The sequence below is a fragment of the Microcaecilia unicolor genome, chromosome 11 (genome assembly GCF_901765095.1).
Source record: "Microcaecilia unicolor chromosome 11, aMicUni1.1, whole genome shotgun sequence".
Classification (NCBI taxonomy): domain Eukaryota; kingdom Metazoa; phylum Chordata; class Amphibia; order Gymnophiona; family Siphonopidae; genus Microcaecilia; species Microcaecilia unicolor.
In genome coordinates this window covers 36,026,997-36,039,455 of record NC_044041.1, presented here as the reverse complement: position 1 = coordinate 36,039,455, position 12,459 = coordinate 36,026,997, and the positions used below count along the sequence as shown (strand labels likewise).

The 12,459-nt window shown below is 44.6% G+C and overlaps 1 protein-coding gene across 4 annotated transcripts in view; it reads right to left on the bottom strand.

The window, feature by feature from the left end:
• Positions 1–12,459, bottom strand: part of RNF34 (ring finger protein 34) — a 49,456-nt gene that overhangs the window by 35,983 nt on the left and 1,014 nt on the right. For 2 of the 4 annotated variants that reach the window (XM_030219895.1, XM_030219894.1), the window contains exon 3: positions 12,120–12,371. The exons of 1 other annotated variant lie outside the window; for it this stretch is intronic. In XM_030219895.1, coding sequence (XP_030075755.1) covers positions 12,120–12,125 — 6 coding nt within the window. In that variant the 5' untranslated portion in view covers positions 12,126–12,371. Of the gene's footprint in view, positions 1–3,865; positions 4,448–12,119; positions 12,372–12,459 lie in introns of those variants that run through there. One more of the 4 variants, XM_030219896.1, reaches the window with a different exon arrangement.

Genomic DNA, 12,459 nt, shown 5'->3' with positions numbered 1-12,459 from the left:
CTGACTGAAGAGTTGATCCTGGACACCATTAGGTTGAACTGAGGAGGGCCACAGTGATTCCGAATGAACTGAAAGGCCCGTTGCTCCAGCTCCCACCCTCCCAGATGCAAGAGGGAGCAACTGAGAACTACTGCCTGTAATCTTGTCCTTGCCCCAAAATGTGGACTGCTGAACAGGCCTGCAGATGGGTCCCTGCCTGCTGATGGATATGCAGCCTCCAGGGCCACTGCCTGACTCCTGGCGCCACTCTGCCATTTATGTACACCACGCTATGGCAGTGTCCATCATCTCTGACTGCCTTCCCCTTGAAAAGTGGCTGAAACTCCTGCAGAGCTAGGCCTCTGTAGACTTCGCAGGACTTTAGGCAATTTATGGACCAGGACACTTCCTAGCTTCACCCAGGTGCCCTGAGACCCCCAGCCATGAAAATGAGCTCCACAACCATGAAGACTTGCATCCGTGGTGATCAGAACTCACTACGAGGGATCCAGAGGAACACCTCTCAGCAGGTGAGCCAGTCTATCCCAATAGTAGGCTACACTGAGCCTCACCTTGGGTGGCAGAGGCAGAAGGCAATGGAAGTCCTGTGAGGACGAAACCCATCGGGACAACAGAGCCCCCTGCAAAGGGCCAGAGGGCAAATACGAGTCCTTGCCCAAGGCACCACCTCCAGCATAGCTGCCACAGAGCCCAAGAGCTGAAAGTAATCAAACCATTGGTTCTGGGAGATTGCACAACCAGTGCAACTGCACCTGAACATCTCTGCCCGTTCCTCCAGAAGAAAACCCATCCCTCTGGCCTTGTCAAAGCAGACCCCGAGATACTCCAGGGACTGAGACAGGGCTGGATGGCTCTTGGACCGATTCATTACCCAGCCCAGGGATTCCAGGAAGGAAATGACTTGCAAGGTAGTCAAAATGGCCTCCAAAGCTGGGTTGGCCCGAATCAGCCAGTTATAAAGTATGAACCTGAATACCAGATGCTAGAGGTGCAGCCACCACCCCATCACCTTGGAAAAACAGTATAGGGCACCTTCGCCAGGCCAAAGTGCAAGGCCCAAAACTGAAAGTGCCGTCCCAACACACAGAAGCGCAGATTCCTCTTGTGATGATCTGCAATGGAGAAGTGGAGGTAGGCCTCCGTGAGGTCCAGGGAAGTCAAGAACACCCCTGGCAGCACCGAGGCAAACAACTGAGCAAAGCGTTTCCATCCGGAAGCACGTATCCACTTCCTTGAGGTCCAGGATAAGGTGAAAGGAACCGCCCTTCTTCAGGCCATGAAATAGATGGAGTACGTCTCCAAGCTACACTCTGCCTGCAGAAGAGATTTCACTGCTCCTATATCGCAGAGATGTCGAAGGGTAAAAGCAACAGCCTGGCACTTTTAGAGTCAAGCCACAGGGAGAGGCCAAGAAGGTGTCCGGAACTGGATAGGCGCACTCCATGAAGTACACCTCTCAACCACCTCCAGAACCCACTGTTCTGAGGTGATGCAGACCTAGTCATTGTGGAAGAGACAACCTGCCTCCCACTGTAAACAAGAGGCCCAGTGCACCCTCACTGGTCGAGTGGCTGCGATCCCGCCTGAGGGACCAACTTGCTTAGGGGCTCTAAAGGACTGTTTAAAGGGCCTACTCTGCTCCTGCCTGGGCTGATGGGCACCGAGTGGATCTGAAATCGACCTGCCCCCTTGATGCCAAGGATCGCTGCGCATCCTTGCCACAGTTCAGGGAGATGGAGAGCCACGCCTCCCCCACATCCTTCATCAACTTCTCCAAATTATCACCAAAGAGCAAGTGCCCCCTAAAGGGCAGCTAACTCAAAAGTTTCTTGGAAGTCGCATCTGCACCCAGTGGCGAAGCCACAACCAATATCGCCACTGAGTGGGAAGTCAGACAGACCAAACGTAGAGGATGTCTACCGAAAAGGGCCACCTCAGCTCCAGGTGAGAAATCTCCAGGGACCCCAGCAACTGCTGGAACCAATGCAGCATGGAGCTATGTAACCGCCACAAATATCAGCCTGAATGCTGGGGCCCCCACCGAAAATGGCAGGCGGAGCTACTGCTCCATTCTTTTCATTGAGCTCCCTAAGGACCAAGCCCCCTTGGACAGGTACAGCGATCGCCTTCATGTCTGCTGCAACCAGGGTGTCTTGGTAAGACCCAACACTTCTTAACCTCTTCAGCAAAGGCATAGACACGCTCAAGAGCCCCAGCCACTCCACCATCATCATGCAGATGAGGGCCGTACAGAGTGGAAAATGCTTCAGGGTCTCAAGGGGCATGCTGTGGGAGGCTTAAGAACTACTCTTCCACAGCCTCCCAACAGGGAGGGTTGTCGGACGTGGAGTCCATGGGGGACTGGGAGCCTGACAGGACCTCCAGGTCCTCCTCTGCTCCATCCAGAGCCTGGACCTTCCGGAATGACCAGATACGTTCTAGGGTGCCAAGACCTCAAAAATGGGTCCCCCCATTAGGGTTAGGGCTAGGATTAGGTTCCAAGAGGACCTGTATAGGGCCTGCTTAACCATCTGAGTTGAGCTCTGGAGTAAAAAAAAAAAAAAAAACACCAAACCTCTAGGATCCCCCCCCCCCCCCCCCCCCCCAATACACATACACAGAGGGACCTGGAATGGGCAGGATTGAAAATGCCGCCGGTCACATGCTCAGGAATTTATTCTCCCTGTGAACTGAAAGAGAAAGGGGGATTCTAATTGGCAATGTGCCTTGGCAAGAACACTGTCAGAGCAATGTATCCATTTCAGCTTAAGAGGAGGGGGGAAGAGCACTTGTAAAATGCTCACTGAGAAAAAAAAAAAAAAAAAAAGACTGAATGAGCCACATTTACACACTCATAAAATTAATTATCCCAGCTCAGCTGCTGACTCTTCACACTGTGCAGCTTGTGCAGATGTGCGAGGGCTTGCCTGACTGCCTCGGCCTACTGTCCCCAGCTTTCTCTGGGTGCGCCTTGAGGGAAATTCTCTACTTAGTTCTTTACAATAGCATTAGCCCCTGACAAAAGGCATAATAGCCAGGCCCAATTAATTTTTTTCTGTATATTTGCTGCTAATGCAAGCACTTTTGGAAAGTCTGGGAACTGCAGAGGGAGCAAATCCAAACAGGGTGAACGGGCAAGAGGGGTGGGGGGTGGGGACCCACACCAAGCCAAAGCCTCACACAGTGACACTAAGAAGTTCAACTGGGGGCTGCGGAGCCAAAGCTCCAAGCTCAATCAGGTACAGTTTCAAGACTGACCTGGTGAGCGGCCATTAGGCTCGAGCACAATTTGCAGCTGTGGCCAGCACAGTGGGAAGTGTAGGGATCTTAGAGGTACTTATATAATTCAGAACACAGTTAAACAGTTATCCTGGACTCGTGTCTAGGGGTGTACCTCTGAAGCCCACTGATAAGCTAACCGTGCTGGAAATGAGGAATGCCACAGGTGGAATATATTTATATATATATATATATATATATATATATATATATATATATATATATATATATATATATATATATATATATATATATATATAGTTATAGTTATTTATTAGGTAGAAAAATATATATAAATAGTTGTGAAGCAAACTGCCAAGCTAAATACAAAAATAACTTGCTAATAAAATTAGATTATCACCCAATATATTATGAACTGATTAGCCTAATGCACTAAGGGGTGATCACACAACCCAGTACAATCATGACTTCCTAATGATTGTAATAAGAACTTATCACACATCATAGGCCATACAGTAATCAGCTGAATACACAGACCCAAAAGTCCTACTGTAAACCTATCTTTCTCAGACAAAAACGAAGGACTACTATCCCATGACTATAGGTAATAAATCCTGACTCTCACCTTGCCGTCTGACAGGCCCCCAATGGTAGAGAAGCAGATTTTTCCTCTGACTCGAGCTGAAGTCTCAGCGAGTCTCAGTGCAGAGATAAGTCCAAGGGTGTATCTGAATGTACATTACACAGTCTTAGATAAGGCCTGAGGTTGTAGCTGAACAGACACTGAGTTTGTTCCACGGCACACAGTTCACTGGTGTTAGGAAAATCAGTGTCTGGCTCTTCCGAGCGTTCTGTTCACCTGCACATCTTCCGGTGTCTCTCTCTTCTGGGCTTCTTCCCACTTCTGTCCTTTCTTGTCCAAACTTTAGGTATCCAAGCGTCAGATAATACCCATGGACCAATCGCATAAGATAACATAATGTCCATCCAGCTTCAAGGCCTCCAGCTTCAAGGCCATGAAGAACGTCTTCATTATAGATGGAATGCAAACTCTCTGACTGATAACGTGCACCTGGAACCGTTTCCCACTCCTCCAATATTCCTAGGAGATAACGGCTAATTGGCAACCAAGAATGTGTCCTTGGATGAAGTAATCTTGCAAGAGTAATTTTCCTTTATTTATTTATTGCATTTGTATCCCATATTATCCCACCTCTTTGCAGGCTCAATGTGGCTTACACTTCATCATGGATACTGGAAATAGAAGAGAATATACATTTGGTTTTACAGAGGGTTTTGGGTTACATGGTGGTGAAATACATGATAGTGTTAAAGCAAAAGACGTTATAAGACATTTCTGGATATATTAAAGATTATACAATCACATGTGCTGGTCTTTGTGATATATCTTGTCGAAGTTCATAGACCGTTTTTAGGTTGCGTGGTAACGCGTTCCAGAGCTGCTTGCTCATATAGGAAAAGGTAGATGCGTGCATTAATTTGTATTTCAGACCATTACACTTGGGAGGATGAAGATTAAGGAATGTGCGAGAAGATGTTTTTGCGTTCCTGGGTGGTAATTCTATTAGGTCTGACATGTAGGCTGGGGCGTCTCCATGGATAATTTTATGGACTAGGGTACAAAGTTTGAACGTGATGTGTTCTTTAAGTGGGAGCCAGTGGAGTTTTTCTCGTAGGGGTTTCGCGCTTTCGTATTTTGATTTGCCGAAAATTAGTCTGGCTGCAGTGTTCTGGGCTGTCTGGAGTTTTTTTTGAGTATTTGCTCTTTGCAACCAGTGTAGAGTGAATTGCAATAGTCCAGATGACTGAGTACCAATGATTGTACTAGACTGCGGAAGACTGACCTTGGAAAAAATGGTCTAACTCTTTTTAGTTTCCACATTGAATGAAACATCCTTTTAGTTATGTTTTTCGCATGATTCTCAAGTGTTAGGTATTGATCAATGGTGACTCCAAGAATTTTTAGGGTGTCCGAAACTGGTAGATTTAGTTTAGGTGTGTTGATGGTGGTAAATTTATTCTTATTGTATTGCGAGGTGAGTACTCGGCATTGGGTTTTTTCAACTGAAATGCATCTGCCCAGGAATTCATGATATGTAGGCTTTGCTTGATTTCGTTGAAGATTTCCCTTAGATCTTGTTTGAATGGGATGAAGATCGTTACATCGTCAGTGTATATATATGGGTTTAGGTTCTGATTCGATAGTAGTTTGGCCAAGGGTGTCATCATTAGGTTGAATATGGTCGGTGAGAGGGGGGATCCCTGTGGAACTCCGCATTCAGGTGTCCATGTAGCTGATGTGGTCAGATTTGATGTCACTTGATATGAGCGTGTAGTTAGAAACCCCTTGAACCAATTGAGAACGTTGCCTCCGATTTCGAAGTATTCGAGGATGTGTAATAAAATTCTATGGTCAACCATGTCAAATGCGCTTGACATGTTAAATTGTAGCAGTAGTATGTTATTGCCGTTTGCTATCAATTGTTTGAGTTTGGTCATGAGCGTAACTAGTACGGTTTCGGAGCTGTGATTAGAGCGAAATCCTGACTGGGAATCATGTAATATTGAGAACTTATTTAGATACTCTGTGAGTTGTTTGGTCACGATACCTTCTGTTAATTTGGTAATTAAGGGAATGGATGCTGGTTTCTGATAGTTACAGATGGATTCAGGTCACAGGCTGCAGAATCCATATTGTTGTATAGGCCAAGACCAGCAAAGGTGAGATCTCAGGTAAATACCCCTACAGAAGCTAGGACAGGAGCACCATCAGCATGACCTACCACCTGCTAAAGGTGGAGAAAAATACTGGATTGTTCCAGGGAGCACCTCTGCTTATGCTGATGTCACTAGCAGAATTCAGCTTTCTCTTCCGCCACCTGCTAGTAGGAAGGGATAACAACCATTTGTGCAGAACAGTGAAACTGACGCTAAGAAAAGCAGTTTGTTAAAATTAACCTGAAATATCTGTAGCAAGTGAAACATGCCACAAGAGTATTGCCATTGTATTTCATCCCCTCTCATTCCCTTTTCTCTTCCCTGCTTACTCTCAGAGGAAAGTCTAACTGCCCAATTTAACTTCAGAGGTACAGACAGCCTTGAGCCTGAACAAACTTACTTTTTAAAGAAAATGGTAGCATAGAAAAGTTTGAAGAGGATGACAATGTCGGTAAACATCACAAAACATTGAGGGGAAAGGTTGAACATAGCAGAACTTGTGGGGCTCTTGCAGGTAACAGCCACCAAGTGAATTGTTAAGATCTACTGACCTTTCCAAAATTGCCACAAGATTTTTCCTAATATTCTAAAGTGCTTTAGAAGAAACAAACCACAAAAAACAAACAAAAGTTACAGGTCCAAACAGTCCCTTCCAAAAACAACTTAAGGATAAATTGGAGCCCCTGGCAATAGTCATTAAAGTGACTTGCCCAGAGAGAGTCAATGGAAAGATCTGAAGCTAGATGCTGAGGTTCCCAGTCCACTTTTCTAATGACAAGGACACCCACTCTCTTCGACTGTCTCTGGAAATGCTAAAAAACAAACAAACCCCACTATACATTTTATCACGGGACTGTGTTATACATGCTGCAAACAAGACAGTGCAACTAAAATCTCATTATAAAATGCTAAAAATGCTAGAAATAATTCTGCTCCTTGTAACCTTTCATCGTCATTACCAGTGTATTAGGTTTATGAACAAAGTTTTATGGGCCTCTTACCAAACTGTGCTAGTGATTCCCGCATAGCAATGTGAACAAAGCCCATTCAAAGTGAATGGGCTTCGTCAGCATCACTGCACTGGGCTTCTTGATAAAATCAGTGAACCACAGATGAATCATCTAATCTAAAAATCTAAAATGACACTTTTATCCCACTTATTCCCAATAAGGTCCGAAGCAGCTTACAATTAAAATCTAAATTACATACATTTATCAGAGACAAAATAAAATCAGCTCAAACAATTAATCATCTAAAAAGTTATATTCCTTAAAAAGAAACATTTTTAAATCCTTCCAAAACAATGAAGAAGAATGATGCTTTATATTTATGGTAACTTATTCCACACTTGAACAGCCTGATATGAAAAAGAACTTTGCAAACACTACACACACATACATATATCTATATTTATTATTTATATGTTCATGTGCCAGTGCTGTCATTGAAAGGAATTTCAGCAGGTTCCTCATTGGGGCTTCCAGCTCAAATCAGAAGCAGGGCTGGGATCCATCAGCATGAGCCTTCATTTATGATTACTTGAGGTAAAACATGAGGGGAAAAAAAACCAACAAACATAATGTGGTCTTTACAGGGACAGTCCTGCGTCAGGGGCCATGCACTAGAGCTTCTTCTAGAACCCTGCAATCACAAGTCTGGAGGAAAAACTAATGCTGTTACCTACAGGAATATAGCAGCCAGATCCCTGGAGAGCTGAGAGAAGAGAGAAAATGGTATGTACCTTGGGGGAGGGGCAGTAGGAGAAGTTCTACAGACTGAGGCAGGCAGGCCCAGTCAGGCAGCCTTGGCATTCCCTAAGAATCATGGGAGTTGTAGTCCCTGGCCTCCAAGGTGTGACGATACATAACAGAAGATGTCTGCATTTGTGGTACTACACAAAGCTAAGTAAATGATGTCATTGTGCATGTGATCCTCTTCCACTGCTCTGAGGTGGTTAACTGGGAGGTAGCGAATGGCACAGGGATGAGGACCCGCGGTAACCGCAGAGCAGGGACACGGCCCAAGGGGATGGGGTGGGGACAAACTCTGCTCCCGTGTCATTCTCTACTTTGAAAACTGTTAATGAACTGAACCGTTATTTATGTTTGAGCGATGCAGACAATGATTTTGATTTTTTTGGAAAAACAAGCAAACATGCTGGATACAACTGGCTTGGGGAATCCTGTACATTCCTGCGCATCTTCTACTGCAGGAAGGACTGTGGAAGACAGGAAAGCTAGACTGAATCCTGAGACTGTTGATGACTTATTTATCCACAAATTAAAAAAAAACTCATAACTGTGCTTCATAGGGCATATTTATCCTGCTAGGTCATACATACTTCCTTGGGGTAGTAGAAGTCATCTGTTGGGGTTGGAAGGGTAGAGGGTGGTGTGAGGGGGTTATTATAATTGCTTGTTATTATTTTATATTTGTGATTTATAAACAATAGTTGCACAGCATATTGTTCCTTTTTATACTTTAATAAAAAGATTTAAATATAAAATCATAATTGTTTGAGGCTTCTGCAGATAAGGACAGAAACAAACTTTGTCCCCATGTCATTCTCTACTGGGAGGTTTGTCTTGGTACCTTCTCAGTTTTATAAGTGTACTTGTACTCTTCCTGTGAGTGATGAATTTCTTCTTTTTTTTCACTCTTTTCAGAGATGAAGGCAAAAATCAGTAGAATCCTGAACAGTCAGACTAATTGTCATTCCTAACCTTGAGTCCTGAGCACATCTGGCAGGCTTCCCCTTGCCTGCTCACATTTGTACCAGAGCTCTGCTGCCACATGACCCACCTTATATGCTTGAACTTAGGAGAAATATGCTGGATGGGAGTGTCCTAAAAACTGACGCTCCCTAAGGTCTGCTCCTTAGGCTAATCCCAAGATCCATTCTAAACAATGGGACAACTTTAGGGATGCTCCTGGAGCACCATATCACTCCAAGACCTAATTGAGGGGGCTCAATTTCCTAGCAGGCTCCTCCTTCACTATCTCTTTATGTAAAAGCTGAAAGATCTAATAAAGGACACCCCCCCCCCCCCCCCCCCGATCAAAACAAGCTTCCTGCCCCAGGGTGACAATTGTTGGCTAGTTCCAACTGGAATCGCTGGCATTACTGGACAGTAGGCTTTCCAATCAGGGAGATTAAAGTCTTGGAGCAGAATGTGATGTTAAAAGAGAGGGAGGCGAGGGAATAGAACAAACAATTCCTGCAGAAAAAATTAATACAGTCTAGATCATATGAAAACCATTCTCCCTATATCAGGAAACAGCAGAGATGAAGAAGTCAAAGGTTTAGCCCAGGTGATATTTAAGGCAATTTGTTGTCCAAAACAGCAGCAAACTGAAATGGATAGTTAAAAAAAAAAAAACCTCCATTGCCTCAGGTACAAACTTAGATTGTGAGCCCTCCTGGGACAGAGAAATATCCAGTGTACCTGAATGTAACTCACCTTGAGCTGCTACTGAAAAAGGTGTGAGCAAAATCTAAATAAAAATAAATAAAAAGTTAAGAGGCCTTATTTCTTTTGAGGTTCTTATGTATGTCTATAATCTAGTATCTGCCTATGAGAGAGGTGTGTGTATGTTAAGTGACTTGCCCAAGATCACAACAGCAGCAGTGGGAATTGAACCGGCCACCTCTGAATTGCAAGACTGGTGCTCTAACCACTAGGCCACTCCTCCACTCCACATTTTAGGTCTGATAAGCAAGAATTACTTCCTTTTTTTGTGTAACTTTGGCAACCTCTCAAAACATCCTAACTTTGCCATTCATAACAATGAATCTCTATACTTACAGAATTGTGGAAGTGGCCACTACCTGTCCAAATTCATGGCTAACTTTACAATCAAAATAAAAAGGTATAACCAGATCTATTTTTGACTTCTCCAAGATATTAGATCACAATCATCCCTGGAAAGCAGCCCTTTTTTTTTTAAACCCTTTTCCATTAAACATTCTAGACCCCTTTTGTATAATTCTTTCCAGCCCATCTGTCTGGGGGCAAAATAAGTGTCCAAAAATTATAATGGAATGGGATGAGACTTGGCATGAAGAGAATACTGGCAAAAAGTCATGCATTCAAAAATAGGGAAATTGGACTAGAGGTTTCAGGACACTAATGCTAAGTAGTAGCAATGCTGTCCCCCTCCCCCCCCCCCAAAAAAAAATGGCCCAGTGCATTCCAATGGGAGAAGATTTCTGTAGCATAGAAACATATACAAAGAAACACAGCAGTTAGGGATCCCTCTTTTCAAATTGCCTCCCTGTTCTCTAATCTCCCAAACTATTTCCACCCCATAAAATGCCCCCCCCTGCACAAACTGCCCCATCCCAAAGAACCACCTCACAAACTGCCGTCTTTCCTAAAGATTACCACCAAAACTGTGTATGGTGCTGCTGGAGGAATCCAGATCTCCGGGCTAAACCTGCATCACAAGCTCAATATGGTGAAATCCAGAGATTCTACAGGCAAAGCATGGCCTCCAAGAACTCTTTCACCAGAAATCACAAAGGCATAATTTACCGCCTGGGATAGAAACTGATCCATCAGTCCAGCAGCCACAGGCTCCGGGAACACCTAGGTCTTGCCCCTGTGCTTGCTAAGGCAACTTCAGACAGAAAAAAAATGAATCTGCACAGAATGTCCATCATTCAGGATTCTCTCCCACCCCTGCCCCCAACACATACACAGCTGAACTCGGACTTAACAAAATCACATTCAATTACATCTCATGTTGGAAAACCACTTTCTATTTATAATCCACTACAGTAGATTACACAGCAGCAGCATTTACAAATCTAAATGTAGACAGAGTGTTTGTGTGTGTGTTTGGGGGGGGGGGGGGGGGTAATCTGCACAGAGTAGCAATTATAACTACTTTACTGGGTAGATTACACAGCCCATTTCAGTCTTTATTGTGTTACTATGAAATAAAACCACTTTCTTGAGAGATGCATACAGAACAGTCCCCTGGCAAAAGCAGAGACTTAAATAAGCTACTACAAAGCCCTCGACAGAATAGGGCGATACAACCTATAGGCGTTATAACCTCTTATTCCATATGTATATACACCATAAGTTTCCACTTTCCCATTCCAGACAACCCAGATAATGTCCTAAACTTGCCTTCCCTAAAGAGAAGGGGGGGGGGGGGGGGGAGAGACACTAAAAGGTGTGAGCAAAAAATCTAAATAAATAAATATGTTGACTAGAGAATAACACGGGGACAGAGCCCCTGGGGATGGGGCCAAACTTTGTCCCCATGTCATTTTCTGCTTTGAAGCCTGTTAATGAACTGGACTGTTACTTATTTTTGAGTGAAGCAGGCCACGATATTTTGATTTTTTGGAAAAACAAGCAAACATGCTGGCCACAACTAGCAAAATTTGCATGGGGGATCTTGTACATTCCTGCTACCAGCATATTTTCTATTGCAGGAAGACAGGAGAGCTAGACCGAATCCTGAAATTGTTGATGACATATTCATCCACAGATTAAAATATCGTAACAGTGCTTCATAGGGTATATTTCTCCCCAGCTAGGGCATACAGAGCATGTTGTATTTGTACCCCTAGGCATTTTAAAGGGGTAATTAGGATTTCTTGGGGTAGTAGAAATCAGCTATTGTTGGAGTTGGAAGGGTAGAGTGGTGGTGGGGTTGATCAATGTTATTGCTTTCTATTCGTGATTCATAAACAACAGTTGCACAGCATATTGTTCCTTTTTCTTTAACAAAAAGATTTAAATAATAAAATCATAAGTGTTGGAGGCTTCTGCCGATGGGGACAGAACCTGCAGGATTGGGGTAGAGATGGAGACAGAACACACGGGGCCAAACTTTGATCCCGTGTCATTCTCTAACGTTGACCTCCGATAATGTGCTAAGACCATGCTCTGGGGTATAACAGAAAGTTCTAAAGTTACTCACAGTACTTATAACGAGATAAAACGCGTCACTAGGAGACAAGAAAGAAAACGGAAGGGCAAAACGGGGCACTGACTGGACCCACAGACAGAAGGCCAGGAGAGGAATAACTAAGGTACATCTCAACTCCTCTGTGGAGCTGGCTACCATAGTCTACCACACCACAGACCCAAAGTCAACTCCCAGAGACAGTGACCTTTTACCTTCATGACAACCTCTTCCGCGGGTTCTCCTCCGGGACACGGCACTCCACCGGACGACCATCCGCCACAGCCCTCAACGTTCCATCGCGACGTCACACGTCACCACGCCTCAACAACGACCCGGACCTCTGGGCGACTGACGGCATCAGGAGCCAGTAAACAAACGACTTCCGGAAACTGGCCAACCAGAGGAGACAAGTGGATCCGCCTTTCCCTGCCCACCAAGGTGGCAGGGCTAAGGTGCGGTAGAGTCTAGAGCGAGAGACCGAGCAGACAGGTGGGGCTTGTTGCCGCGGTAACAGCTCCGGGCCCTCCCTAAGCCAGACAGGTTATTCCAGAA